The following is a 16,143-nucleotide window of genomic DNA, read 5'->3' on the forward strand; positions in this document are numbered from 1 at the left end:
AGTTTTTGAATTAACATACATAGCTAGTCATTATCTTCATTTTTTGTTAAAGTGACTTTGGGTATTTTCCAAATAAATATATATATATATATTTATATATATATACTTATTAACATATTTAACTTAATATTGTGATACTCATCTTCATATCATACTTTATTACTTAACAATACTTAATATCTCGATTTCAAGATATGGGAACATATGTCAGTTTAAAATTATGCTTCTCATATAAGCTACTTTAGAATAAGCTAAGTATTGTATGTATATTTACAATTACCCAAGGTATGGTTAACAATAAATATTTACATATTGTGACAATAGTTTGAGAATAGATTATGGTCATGGGACTTCAAAGATCACCAAACCAGCGCATGCTGAAATTTATATTCCTTACATTTATTTGCAATGAAATATTGAAATGTAGTTTCACAGAACAATATAGTCTTAAAAAAAGTGAATTTAGTGAAAAAAAAGTTCTAATGAGTTTAAATAATACACCTTGCAACATTAACATGTGTGAAATATTAAAATATTTCTTAGAAGAAATTATGCTACTTAAAGGATCAATCGCTAGTGATAATAAACAAATGTTTGGCGAAGAAGAAAAAAAGCACATTTTTAATCTTCCTTTTGACCTGTCTTTGCTGAAGCGGGTTCGCCAAATCGAGAATCGATTGAGATCCATAGAGCAGCCAGTTTGGCGTTTGGCACCAGCTAGTCAAAATGAGTGGAACCAATGCGCAGCTGGAATATGTCGATGTTGTCCCGAAACTAAAAGCTTCATATGCTGGAACACAAACTTTAGCTTCTTACCCATTAATCAAGTAATTCCAATGAACATGATTTTGATGTAAGTCTTTTTTGATCATATACTAACAAGTATTGACGGATGCTTTATTGGTTTTCTTACGTTTCATAGCATGTCTTAAAAGCTGTTTTCATTGATCTGTTTTTCAATCAATTTCTGAAAATTGAATAATGTAAACGGACGTGCAATATTTGCACGCAACGAAGTCGGTAGCAAACCAGCTTGTGTACCATCTAATTTTTTTATTTTAAGCCACACTGCGTTTGTTAAAACAGGGACGTAAATGTTATAAGAGAAACGAATAAAAGGGCTTTTGTAACAATAATTGATGAAATTGGTTGTGAAAAGGAATTATAAAGTTAACCATTTTATTTAGGTACAAGGAGTTCACACTAAAAGCGGTTTTCGACATTTAGGGATCATTTCACAATGTTACGAGCACTCGACTTGGCAGGTTCAACGGTGATTAAACACATACGGAGAGGCATACCATAGAGTCGTGTACTTTCTCCACTTCTACGGGTAGCCACACTCAATGAGCTGTTGGTTCGCCTTGAGAAGGACAATTGCTGTAAGGTTATCGTATGCGCAGATGACGCTGTTTCCGCAGACACTATGTGATTTAATGCAAACGGAGCTGAAACTGGTGGAGAAATGGACCAGGAGTACAGTTCAATTCAGCCAAGACTGAACTGGCTCGCTTCACAAGGAAATATAAGATACCCCTGTTGTAGCTGCAGCTGAAGAGCATGTGAAGAAAGCAAAAGTGGTAGTGTACAGCTGTAAGGGAGCTGTTTTGCGAAGGTGGGGACTATCACCGGATATTACCACATGGCTCTACACTGCTATGGTAAGGCCAATCCTTTTATACGGGGCTCCGGTCTGGTGGACGAGCTTAGATAATCAATCAAACTAACGGTTATTCCAGAATTAGAAAAGACGCGTTCTAGTTTGCGTGGGAGTGCTCTGCGTACCACCCCTGCGGAAGCGCTGGACACTATTTTTGATGTCTTTCCAATGGATCTTATGGCCAAGCAATGTGTGAACTTTTCTGTTCTTCAGCTGCGGGAGATATCTGACTAGAAAGACGATGTGGATGGCCATGCAGCCATCCTTAGAAATCTGGACTTGCCTTCGTCGGACTATTGCGCTCCCACAAATATTTTCGACATAAAGTACGATGTTTTCATCCAGAATATGAATTATTGGTTGAAGGAGCCGCTAGATCTAGGCGTTGGGCTTCATATATATACTGACAGCTCCCTCAAATGGGGTGGAATCTATCCTTTAGCCTACCTGATCATTGAAGCGTCTTTCACGTGGAGGTCACTGCAATTAACGAGGCCGTTGATCACCTGAGAAAGGCTTTAACGAAATAAGTACTTATTCTGACCGCGAGGCTGAATTAAATGCGCTTGGATCGGTCACTTCTAGGTTGAGGACAGTAGTGAAGTGCCATAAATATCTTCACTTAGTCTTGTAAGGGTGCCTGGACACTCGAATATACCGGGCAATGAGATGACTGACGAACTTGGAAGATGGGGCACATCCGCTCCGCTTTCGTCGTCCTGGAAGGAATGGATCACGCCGTACGATACCTGTAAGTTTATTATGAAAGGGATTTTCCTTAGAGAAGCGAGTGTGAAGTAGAGGAAACCAGAATCCTGATATAGCTTTAAGCTCGTGTGGCCTGAGTGGGACGCGAAATGCATGAGAATTCTGCTTCTTCTTGGAAGGGGGACATATCTCAACTAGTCGCCCACATAGCAATCGGGAGGCATAAACAACGGCAATAGTTCCTGTGCTATTGTCCTTCGCTTCGGCACAAGAGGGTTCACTTTGATGATCTTTGTGATCTGGCTAACTTGGAACTATGAAATTCCTGAGATTTGCTTTGAAGAGGGGAGAGATCAACGTGGTATCACAACGTTTATAGCATCACAGTGATTATAGCACCCAAACATTGGTTATGGCTATAAACAATCTTTATGATAACCAAAGGATTGTTTTTAGTTATCAGTAACTTTTCTTGATGAGTAGAAACTAAAAAATGTATATACTTCCTGCTTATACCTAGACATCAAGAACGCCTTGATTTTGGAGCTAAGTTCTTGAGAGGTCTTTTTAATTTCCTTACTTCTGTATACATTCACTTTTGTATCAAGCTTTGAGAGCGTTGACCGAAAGTCCTGTTGCAAGGATATGTCCTAATTTCAAGAAACAGAGCTAAGATGCTAGGAAAGTTTTGATATATGCTGATATGTCTGGCATTGAGTTCCCTGCAAAGTGTATGCGTCTTTGACAAATGACGTTGGGCATCGACTTCAGCGCAGCAACCTTTCCGCGCCATGTGAAATCAAGTAAGGAAACCACACAAGACGATATTTATAGCTCCGGTTCCCAAGGCAACCGGTTATATTTACCGGAGCGACTCGGGATTTTTCACGACGAAGGGCTGTCATTTCAGTATAACCCGATTTAATTTGTTGCGTCTCCCCCACTAGTTGTCATCCTCCCAGCAGCTCTTGTTCCGGGAAGGTATAGAACCCAATCCAGGTCCGTCTCCTGACCCCGGTTCTAAGAAAGGGGTTTACTGCGTTTGCCGGAAAAGAATATTTTTAGGACGGTCATACTATTGTCAGTGTGTCACGTGCAAGGGATGGTTGTATCGGACAGGTTGTTCTGGGCTAGATCCCAAAACCCGACGTCCTCGTAACCTTTATAAATCGTTTGTGGCCCTACGGCGCCACCAGCTCAAACGTCCGCTCCCATTCATAACTGCAATCACCTTAGTAGAGTCGGTAGCAATGCCGAGCATCAGCCCCGCCGGTCTCTTCCCCCTCTTTTCCGGCAGCAATCGTGTTGGTCAGGGGAAAAGACTCTTAGTCCCTACCACCTTCTGCACCGTTTGCCAGCACAGAATATATATGTTGGCGTCTTCCACCCAATGCAGCTCCTGCCTTGGACGGTGTCACTTTCCTGAATGTTCTGACCTGCGCGACGGCAACCCCCCGACGGGCTTCATTGCGCCATGTTGCTAGGCCGCAAACCCAAATACACCATGTACCCCAATGCTTATCCAGGGACGTCCAGTCCCAAGGCCACAACAGCAATTGCGTCCTGGCCTCCCACAACCCAGGCGAAGTCACCCGTCATTTACTCCTAGAGTGACGACGTCTCATCCGTTGCACTACAGAATTCTGCAGTTAAACTGTAATGGACTAACTGGGAAGATCACGGAGAAAGTCGATTTTATTACGCGGCACAACATCCGCATCGCTGCGATTCAAGAGACTAAACTCACAGCAAGATCTGATCTGCAGACTTGTTATGGGTATAATGTCCATAGAAAAGATCGCGAAAGCGGAAATGGAGGCGGTCTCGCGTTTAGCATACACCACCCAGTGCAATATCATATATTTGAACACGACATCGGTGTCTCGACGTCACGGCTTATCTGTCCGGTCAGGCGATGTAAACCTGGAAAACATCAACATCTACATCCCTCCTGCCACCTGTTGTCCCAGTGGATACCGCCCCTATATCAGAGCCTTACTCACTGGCGATAATCGTATTATCTTAGGCGATTTCAATGCCCATCACGATCTATGGCATTCAAACTTGCAGGCCGACAGCAGGGGTGAGATGTTGGCGGATCAAATGGAAGAAACGACGTTCTGCACAATAAACGAAGACGCCCTCACTTGTATGGTAGGAAGCTGTCACAGTTTGCCAGATATATCAATTGTGAGCGTCAACTGGCAGCCGATGGTAACATTGGCATCCGACCACCTGCTTATACTTATTTCGCTCGAGCGTACCACCTACTTCATTGTCACCGAAAAACGCACATTCATAATCTTTAAAAAAGGAAAGTGGGATGAGTACAAATCCTTTACAGACAGCCGCTTTGTTGCCCTCAATATCCCAACCGATGCTCGCCGAGGGGGGCGTGCATTCCGCAAGGTAATTGAATCCGCATCGGCTCGCTTTATTCCCGCCGGAAGAATTTCCGAAATTCGGACGTGACCTTATAATATAACTCGATCCCGGCGAACTCCAAATAAGGGATATAAACCAACGCATCAGATTGCTTGTGAATGAACACAAGCGGGCGAAATGGGAGGAGCTTCTAAGTAGTTGTAACCTCTCTACCAGTGTGGGTAAGCTTTGGTCCACCGTAAAGTCCCTATCGAATCCGCCTAAGCACAATGACAAAATTTGCATCGCCTTTGGCGATAAAGTGCTGTCGGATGCGAAACCTGGGCATCCCAACAGACATCTGATTGATGAGCCAATACCGCCCAGCGGCTTAAGGAGTCATCTCCGTAAGCATTATGAGGAAATGCGGCACCTGATGAAGCCAAAAAACACAAGCAGGTCCTGAGTGAACTCCACAAACAGGCGTCGGACCTCTATGCCAGGAATTGCCCGGTGAATACTGTACTCAAAGAACAATACCCAAAACTTGCAGAAGAGGAACGCACACTCCCTAGGGAAACGTGAGTCACTCTATCGCAACTTCAATATGGATACTGTAACCAAGCCCGACGAGAGGGAAGGGGGAATGGGGGGATTCCCCCGGGCCCGGGGTTTCTCAGAGGGTCCGCGATTTAGAGGTACTAAGACATTTTTTTTTATTCAGGAGAGTCTTTAGTTGTTCCATGTGCAAATTTTAAGCCGTATTTCAAAAGCAACGAATATTGATAATGATTTTTTGCCTATGCCTTCGAACTGTGAGGAGACAATAAAAACATCAAACAAAAATGTATGTTTACATGAATCCGAAATCGTAAAGTTTTCGTGGTGACACTGATGAACGTCCATCTTCAAAAAGTCTTCTAACAATACCACCAACTCTGTATCAAAGTCCAGATTATTTAAACGACTTCGATAATGAATTATGAGTTTTTGCGATCGGAAGAAGTCAACGAAATAATTCGTCGAGGTCATCCGAAGTGTCCTGTTATTTTTCCACATGATTGTTATGACGAGGCATTTCCTACCTCGTTGTTAAACAGAATCTTGCCAAATAGAGAGAAAGTGGAGCGTGACTGGTTTGTGTGGAGTGGCAGGAGCAATGCTTTTTATTGCCTATCATGTCGTCTGTTAAGCACCAATACTTTAAATCGACCTAAAATTTGTTGTCCTGGCGGATATTCGAAATTACAGGTGTCGAAGAAGCTATACGATAAACTGTCAGCACACGAAAATACTCAAGATCACATTAAATGTTATATCCTTGGCGATCTTTACAAAATCTAATTCAAAAGGAAGCTACAATTGATACACTTATGAATGAACAGCTTATAACTGAAACTAAAAAGTGGAAAGAAATTGTATATAGAATTTTGGACACTATTTTATTTTTGGGTGAAAGAGGCCTAACTTTCAAAGGCGAAAGTACATATCATGGTGAACGAAACGATGGACATTTTTTGGTCATCTAAGATCTCAAAAGCCATATGATCCGATAACTAGAGATCCTTTGGAGAAAGTTAGGAGTTCACAACAGCAGCACAAACGTTTTCAAGTTCACTATCTTTCCCCAGACATTCAGAAGGAGTTTATAGAAATTTGTGCAAAGCACGTGAAGGAAACTATATTAGATGAAGGCAAGAAAGCCAAGTAGTTTGCTATTATCGTTAATGCTATGCCTGATGCTAGTCACGTTGGCTACGTTAATTTTGCGCTAACTCCATTTCAATTCGAAAGCAACAAATTTTACAATTCAAGAACGGTTTTTGGCTTTCGTGAACTGTAACCAAAAAACTGGTCAGAAAATCTCTGATCTAATTTTCCATACTCTAGGTAAACATGAAATCCCATTAAAAGATTGTCGTGCACAAGGGCACGATAACGGCGCCAATATGAAAGGAGCTTACAACGGAGCACTACGTCACATGCTCGACAAAAACTCGAATGCTGATTACTCTCCTTTTGCAACCAACAGTCTCAATTTATGTGGTGTTGATGCTGCAGAATATTGTACGGCTGCAATTACTTTCTTCGGAGTTGTAAAAAAATGTTTTACTATTTTCAGCAGCACTCCACAACGACGGAACATCCTCAAAAAAAATGTACCGAGCTCTCTTCATAGTCTTTCAGCCAAAAGCCGAGTTTGACTGCGCAAAAATACGGAGATACTGCCGGCATTCTCAAGTACAGCAACAAGTTCGAATGTATCCTTGCTGTCCTCAATTTGGTTCAAAATACTGACTACCATTTATGAAAGAAACGTGGTCCTCCAAGCTAGAGACGCCACCATAGATATTGAGGTGCGTCATCTAGATGCCATATTAGCTGATTTGAAGTTGATCAGGAACCAATGGGAAACAATTTTAAACGAATGCCAAACAGTTTCTATTCAATTCAACATCTCGCCAAAGTTTTCGGACATTCGAAATAGAAACCCCAAAAGACGTTCTGAAGATAATTTAAATGAGATGATTACGGGTGATTCAGAGTCTGATTTTAAAAACAATACATTCCTGGTGATCGTTGATTCGGTATTCACTGGCATTACTGAACGATTTACAGCTATGAGAAATTTGAGCGATACGTTTTCCTTTTTGTGGCCATTTGAAGGCATGGATGAAACTACGGTTCGGGCAAGCGCAGCAAAATTTGCCGAAAAATACAAGTCGGACATTTCTCAAAGCTTAGAATGCGAAATAATTCACTTGAAACACAATTACGAAGCAAATTTTTATAAAGGTCTGTCACCATTGGAATTGCTAAATGCCATCTACGTATGTATGTTCAAAATTTGTATACAATTTTCCCCAACATTTGTGTTGTTTTACGTATCTTTTGCACTATACCTGTCACTGTAGCTAGTGCAGAACGTTCCTTCAGCGTCCTTTCAAGAATAAAAAACTTTCATAGATCGTGTTCATCTCAAGAGCGAGTTTCAGGACTTCCCACGCTTTGCGTTGAATCCGTTTTGGCAGGACAGTTAAATTTTTATATTATTATAAAAAATTTTGCAGCGAAAAAGTAAGCAAAGCCACTCTTTGATATCCGAACTTTCTATATTGAATAATTAAAATTTATAATCATTATTAAATTTATCAGAAATGTATTAAAATGTTACCAAATAACTAGAAAAGATTATTTGAAACAATATGTGGCTGTTGAAAGAGAATTTTATTTTTACGTCACAATAAAATAGTATAAATAGTAAATATTCTGTGTTAATTTTATTTTCAACTATTAGTCCAAAAATCATTTTTTTTTTGTAATCCATCAATAATGATACATGATTGAGACGTATTAATTCAAATTAATCTAATGTATTAGTGGATTTTTTATAGGGGGCCCGTAAATTGTTAAGTCCTGGGCACGGATTTTCTCTCTACGGCCCTGACTGTAACAGATTAATCTCTTACCTATCCAGAATCAACCCCGACATAGAAAACATATGTCCTGCTTGTAACGTGTCCCCTTATGACACCAACCATCTCTTCAACTGTATTGTGCAAACAACGCATCTAACACCACTCTTATTATGGTCCAAGTTTCCTTGGACTCCCGTTAGAGGATATTGATGACAATTTGTGATCGGTGGCACCTATTGTATGGGGCGAAGCACTGCTACAACAACAGCAACATATTTACAGCTGCAGATCCAAGCAATGATACTATCTATTATAAAATCATACAATTCCTGACGTATGTTGATGATATTGATTTATTGGCCTAAGCAAATTCCCCATAAGTTCTGCTTTCTCTGGAATGGATGAAGAGATAGTGAAGGTGGGTCTTGCAATGAAAGAGGGAAAAACGGTGTAGGTACTGCAAGGAGTGAGTCGCCACACTCACACCTTTGCAGCCGTGGTATTGCTGGTGGATATATACTCGAACGTGTGGAGGACTTCGCCTGTTTGGGAGCTATAACTAGAAGCGAAAACAATGTTCTTGCCTAAAAACCGAGTAATTGTTCAGACTAGAGCTTGCGAGTATAAGCTTTGTATCTTATTTATTTATGTAGGAAAAATAAACAAGCTGTTTTTTACTTAGAAACTCAAGTCAAAGCAATTGCTCGTTTTGTGAATGAGGCTCAATATCAAGAAATCCAACAAATAATCACTTGTGTCATTTGAGCCATACAATTAAATATCTGCATTCATTAAAAAAAAGCGTGAAGAAAGAAAGACTACACTGACAAACGATGGGGCGCTTGTGTTTGTTGTTGTTGTAGCAGTGCTTCGCCCCATCCACTAGGCGCGACCGATCATCATTGTCATCAATATCCCCTAACGGGAGTCGAACGAAACTTGCAGTTTCAACAAGGGTGGAATAGAGTCAGAGGGATGTTAGAGGCGTTGGTACCACATTGGAATTAAAGAGATGGTTGGTGTCATGTGGGGACATATTTCCAGTAGGACATATATTATGTATGTCGGGGTTGATTTTGGATAGTTTAACCTGTTACCGTATCCAGAAAGAAATTGAGCTAGAGTGACGCGCGTCTCCTTGGGGGAACTCCTCTGCGAATTTTGGGTATTTTTCTTTAAGAACTAGGTTCGCCGGGCAGCTCCTGACTTAGAGGTCCAACGCATGTTTGTGGATATCACTGAGCAGCTGTTTGTTTTTTTTACTTCATACGGCTATATTCTCAGGTGCCGTATTTCCTCATAATGCTTACGGAGACGACTTAAACCCCTGGCAGGTGAAGCCTCTTCAAAAAGCGTTCTTTGTCTTTACCCCAAGTACTGCCTGAAGATATTTGGGGATTTTATTACGGTTTTGGATTTTAGGTGCAATTGCGGTTGTAGGTTCTTCTGGGTTTAGATGTTATGTTCCTGAATTGCACCGATGCTTGCCGCCCAGACAGTTAATTTGCTGTTCACCTTTTGAGACTCGGAGGAACGGCGGTCCCTTCCAAGTTTTGCAGTAACGTGCCCCGGTTGACTGTATCAAAAGCCTTTGATAGGCCTAGCGCAACGATTACTGTTTTGTGGGGGAGTTTCTATTCAATCCACAATTTATGCACGTGTTAATGGCGTTTAGCAAGGTGGTGGTAGTTTTCGAAAGCCATGTTGATTATTGGCAAGACGGAACTTTATAGTGAAATAGGGAAGCAGAATGGCTTCGAGTGTCTTGGCTACTGGCGATAGGACAGGTATCGGACGATAAGATTAGATGGTTTCCCAGGCTTTAAAAGCGGAACCACCCTGACCATTTTACATTTTTCGGGGACCTCGAAGGAGGATAGGTTGCAGATTGCGCTAGATAATTAAATTCCCCTTTGCCAAGGTTTTTAAGCATCGGCATGGCCCACCGGTTTAGATGGTTTAGCATGAACGATGGCATCTTTAACCTCTTTGGCGGTGATGGTAATTGGGGACGCGGTGTGTTTATTTGTGTTCGCATCTGTTGGCTTTGTCAACCGTAGAATGCATTACATATCGCCGGCACGCGCATATTTTCCTATCCGACAGCACTTAATCGCCGAAGTCGACAAATACTTTGTCATTGTGCTCAGTCGGGTTCCATAGGGACCTTACGGTGGACCGAAGATTATCCTCACCGGCAGCGCGGTTACAATTATTTAAGTGCTCCTCACATTTGACTGCTTGGGTTCATCCACGAGCAACCTGATGCCTTGGTTTATATCCCTTATTTGGGGGACGCCGGGATCGTGTTGTCTTTTAAGGTCACGTTTCCTCGCTAGGGTTGCGCCCTCCGCTGGAGAGTGTGGCCAGATTTCCGGGATTCTTCCGGCCGAAATCATCGTTGGGTATTAGTTGGAGTAGGGAGGCAGCGAAGCGATTGTCTGTATAAATTTTGTAATCTTCCCACTTCCGTTTTTTGAAATCGATGAAAGTGCGCTTTTCAGTAGTGATAAATTCGGCAGATTGCTCTATCGAAAGGAGTATAGGTCGGATGCCTATGTTACCATCGGCTGCCAGTTGGCACAGTTAACAAGTCCTACTATAATATAATTAATATTTTAAGCGTTCGATCATCCAAAGTGATTCTTCTTTATTTTTAAAATGCTTCTCTTTTTGTACAAAATATTCTTATTCTACTTATACCTATTTACACTAAACTAAAATGTACATATTTACTGTATGTAAAGTCAGCATATTGGCTTGACCCTATTTCGGTACTTGAGTACACATGTGTGTATATGGCCAACGTCACCGTGACCAAATATGTGTAATCAATTCATAAGTGTTTACTCAGCAATATGATATTAATAGTTCTTGACGTGTGAGGTCTGAATGTGTGTAAATATGTAATGAACAATTGTATATAGTGAAAGCGTGACTAATTCTAAGGGCGCATTAAACTACGCTCCCGATGGAAATTTCTAGCGAACTGTGACAGCTTGCTATCATATATGTGGAGGTGTCCCAGTTTATCGCGCAGAATGTCGTTTCTTCTATTTGGTCCGCCAACATCTCGCCCCTGCTTTCCTCCTGTAGATCAGGATGCCACAGATCGTAGTGGGCATTCAAATCGCCTAGGATAATCCGATTTTCGCCAATGAGTAGCGCGCTAACGTCAGGACAGTATCCACTGGGGCAACAGGTGACAGGAGGGATGAAGATGTTGATGATTTCTAAATTTGTATCGCCTGACCGTACAGATATGCCTCGACGTTCAAGGACACTGTCCCTACGGCCGATGTCGATATCAAATAAATTATATTGCACTGAGTGGTGTGTTATAAATGCGAGGCCGCCTCCATTTACACTTTCGCGATATTTTCTGTGGACATTATACCCAGAGCAAGTCTGCAAAGCAGACCATGCCGTGAGTTTAGTCTCTTGGATCGCAGCAATGCGGATGTTGTGCCACTTCATAAAATCGACTATCTCCGTGATCGCTCCATTTCACACATTACAGTGACGGGTGACTACCCCTGAGTTGAGGGAGGCCACGTTACCATTGCTGTTGTGGCCCTGGGACTGAACATCCTTGGGTAAGCATCGGTGTAATTGGGTTTTCGGCCTGGCAACATGACACGATGAAACCCGTTGGGGGGTTGCCGTCGCTGAGACCAGAACATGTAAGAAAGTGCCACCTTCCAAGGCAGGAACTGGAGCGCTGAGGCGCAGGCTAAGGGGCGCTCTTGGGCGTGAACAGCTAGGTGCCAGAAAAGATATGTAAAAGTTACGGAGACGACCGGGTTTGGGGTCTATACAGAACATTCCGTGCGGTGTAACGATCCTTACACGTGACACACTGGCAAAAGTGTGACCGTCCTAAAAAGATTATTTTCCAGCGCACGCAGCAAAACCATTTCTCGGGACCGAGATCACGTAATAGCCACGGATTGGGTTCGATACCTTCCCGCAGCAGAATAATATGGCGCAGTTCGCTGTAAGGACCTGGTGGGAAGATGACAATCACATATCCCACGCAACAAATTAAATGGGGTTACACTGAAATGACAGCCCTTGGCCGGGAAAAATCTCGAGTCGCTCCGGTATATAGGCGGCGGGTTCACCTTGGGAAGCATGTTGTACATTACCAGTATTTTTTGTCAAGCCGACCTCTTTCTTTCTTCTTCTAATCTTGCAATTAGCACTAGACACTTCTTCCACGGTCGAAATGATAGAATCGGTGCTGGGATTAGCTCTTTTTGAAGTAATTGGTGCCTTTGTACACACCTACACAAGCAAAAAACATAATCTGAACCTCTACCCGGTTTCTACTATTAAAGATGTGGAAGGTGGGTTTTTCTATTCATAAGCTTCTCAGATGGCCAAGCCGTTGTCATAGCACAAAGCTGTGCCAACGTGAGGTTGAGAGGTTTCAGGGCTTATTTAACCTCAAACGCAGGGACTTTAAAAAAAAAATGTATTTGGTTAGCAAGGGTCTGGTCACAAGATCATGGCCAGAGCAAGAACTTGTTCTCTGGTTCTGAACAAGTGGGCCTCGACTCAACTAAGCAAGCGCTGAATTACGCTAACTCGCATAAGGTGGCGAGGCCTTTCTGTCAAGCTGTTGGTTGCAATCGCTCGGCTTCACATCTTTCGCAACATATTTGTCAACCTCACCTAGCAGAAGGGCGTCCTGTTACAAATATGAATGTATCATACGCCTATTTAGCAGTCGAGGCTCTGGCGATTCCAAGTTTCTAATGAACCTGGGGAATGACCGCAAGATTTACTTTTTCTCTTAATTGGCCTCGACTTTATTAATGATATTGCTATAGAATGTCTGAGTTATGTCCTTGATAGCAAAACTGTTAATTTACAACTTTTCTATTAGAATAAAAAGAAGTGTACGAGTCCTCGATAAAGTTTTCAAGACAAATTCATTAAAAGGTGTATGCCGAGTATTCCATAGAAAATCGTTAATTTTGGCCAATTTTCGAATAACTCTCCTAGATGTACAGATGAAGGAGATTCTTAAAATTAACATGAAATTAAAAAGAAAAACAATTATTGTACACATAGTCACTTTTAAACATACACATTTTTTAAACTAACCACATTACCGAATCAAGACTAAAATAAATAAAAATAAAATAACATGCTGATGTTGGAGATTTCTGGTAAAAATTTCGGTTCTTATGTTTGCAAGGTTGCATTCCTTTGAGTTTACCGCTTTATAGCATGAAATGTGTGCGTAAATTTATACAAATTATGTAAATAATTCTTCATACAAAATTTGACAGTTCGTTTACGCACTAGATAAATTTATACGTTTACACACTTTATAAGGCATTTATAAGGGTAAATGAGTCCCCCTAATATAATATAAGCGTGTTAAAAAAATGTTTTGTTATAGCAATTAAGGTTTGTGCGTATCTTGTTTTCTTTTTTATCAATTTAATTTTTTTTTACGAATTTTGGTTGCTCACATTCCCATTCAAGCATATTGTAAATTTTTTATTTTTGCTTTGCATGGAAATGAAAAATACCACTTTAAAGAAAATCGCCTACGGGTTTTTATGGTATTTTACTAGTAAACTTAGAAAACCTTGAAAATTGGCTGAAACAAAAGTATACAAAAACACAAAATGAATTTTACGCAATTCAATAAACTGAAAGTTTATATGAAGACGAAAAGTTAAATCTAAAAAAACACAAAACACTGAAAACTGAAAACATATATATATAAAAGGTAGAAATCATTGTGGATAAGACAAGTGTGATAACTTCTGCATAGACGTAATGACGTTTTAGTTTTGGTTTTTCACTTTATCTAGCATTTTTTTTATTTGAATAATAATTACAAATTTTTTTTTGCAATAATACAGCTGATCGACAATTAAGTTTATCAAGAAGCGTTCAAATAACAGCGCGTGTAAATGGATATAATTTTACACCTTATAAATTTATGTGCTTTAATGAGTCCCCCTACTCTTGTTTTGCGGGTCTGTCTCTAGGCGTAATAAATCTAATATCCGTTGTAACAGGGTTAAGCTGGAGACATTGGTGCTTTATCTGTAACCGTATCGGTAACCTTATAACAGCTGATTCGACCAACCTTATGAGAATCAATGCAATCGATTATTGGTGCCGCTAAGGTCGTAACCGTATCGTAGCCAACCAATAGGGTTTTGGTTTACCGTCGTAACGATAAACAGCTGATTACGTTAGGGATACGGATACAGCGATACGACATACGGCACCAATGACTCCGGCTTTAGCCCCGTCTATTCACATTCTGCGTTCTTAATTTTGGCATGTCATTGAAGGTGTCTTCCTGCCATACGTAGTAAACTGAAGACGAAAGGTGCCCACCCAATGGCTCTTTTGGCTCTGTAGAATAATACTTTGGCTCCGGTTGGATCCCAACAACAATCAAATTGATTTCGGTAGAATAACACAGAAAATAATCACAGTATACTTTGAAACTCAAAGATATTTAAAATTTTGAATTGTGTTGATACCGGCATGTCACACGATCAAGCGAACAAAAAAAAACAAAAATGGATCAATATTCATTCACATCCCGGCCTACACCTGCTGCTGTTTATTTGTATTACGTTGTTTTTTGTTGTTGCTTTCGTAGTGTAGTCTAAAATTTTATTGATCTGCTTAGTTGGTTCATATTTCAGTATGAAACCAATTTTCTTCGAATTATTTGTTGTCGAAGTTGTTCTTTTTAGCGACATTGCCTATGCTTAAACTCAATAGTTTTCACATTGTGGGTCGCGACCGTTTGATGAGTCGCGAAGTAATAGATAGCTTGCACCAAATTTTATCTTGCTTGAACAAGAATATTTTTAGTACAAATTTCACATCATAGTTGGAAGAAGTGCATTAATGCACTAACCTTCACTCACGATTGCGTAGTAATACAAAAAATATCAGCTCCACTCAGCTATGGCGGTAGTAAAGCTGTAAAATTGTGCACTAAAATTGAAAAGCTGGTGGTGAAAATATTATCAGCTTCAGCTTAGTGCACAAACCTTTTCGTTCACTCATTTGTGTGGAGGGATAGAAAACTTCCATTAATACAATTTTTTATTCACTAATCTGAGTGGTAGTTATGATATAAAATGACTAATAAATTTTTTTAGTCGTAGTGGAGAAAGGCTGCACCATGATAAAAATACTTACAAGGTATAACCGTTCTCTGTTCTGGTCGGCCATGAGCAAGAAAAATTAACAATTAGTACAAATCCATTTTGTGATAAGACACTACTATGTAGATTTGTATTATATATGTACTTCATTACAGTCAATACATGAAAAAAATGTTGCCATGATTTACTTTTCTAAATGGTGTCAAACGTGGCGTTAGAGGTAAGTAACACAGTACTGTGCTCTGATATTGTACCAACACTCATATCGACTTTCGATAATCAGTTATAACACAATTGTGTCAACACAATGTGTTAACACTGCAAAGTGTGCCTGTGCTACTGTGCTAACACTCAAAAAATAGTGTCATTACCCACCACTAGCTTGTTCAGCGACAACTAAATACGAATACATACGAAAGAGAATAATAATACGTGTGAAGTGGCGCAAATAATTATTCAACTAATTGGTGACTCCTGTTGTATGTTGTGATTCTATTGTGCTTTTGGTTTTGGAGTATACAGTTGAGAGTGTGCAATTTGATTCGTACCCCAGAGATATGTCTTGTTTATATTCTTTTAAGTTGTTGTTTAGCTCTTCTGAGAATTTTGATGCTGTGGTATCGTTTTGTCTCATTTGTTGTTTGTGTAGGGGTATTTGTTTGGGCTTATTATTTATTTCTCCAGTTTTTTGTTCAATGAGGGTATTTACTAAATGACGGGGGTAGTTGTTATTTATAAGCACTTTTCAAATTTTTTCCTTGTTCGATTCCGTAAATTGTTCATGGCTAAGGGTTAAAACTTTATTTATCATATTTTTAGCTGTACTAATTTT

The 16,143-nt window shown here is 40.3% G+C and overlaps 1 protein-coding gene across 1 annotated transcript in view; it reads left to right on the forward strand.

Annotated features, from left to right (window-relative positions):
• Window positions 1–338: 338 nt before the first annotated feature.
• The window catches only part of LOC137254259 (leucine-rich repeat-containing protein 15-like), a 1,016,997-nt gene continuing 1,001,192 nt past the window's right edge, over window positions 339–16,143 (forward strand). Inside the window, exon 1 of the mRNA XM_067791948.1 lies at window positions 339–853. Coding sequence (XP_067648049.1) covers window positions 339–853 — 515 coding nt within the window. The remainder of the gene's footprint in view (window positions 854–16,143) is intronic.

Source organism: Eurosta solidaginis, chromosome 5 (genome assembly GCF_040869045.1).
Source record: "Eurosta solidaginis isolate ZX-2024a chromosome 5, ASM4086904v1, whole genome shotgun sequence".
NCBI lineage: Eukaryota > Metazoa > Arthropoda > Insecta > Diptera > Tephritidae > Eurosta > Eurosta solidaginis.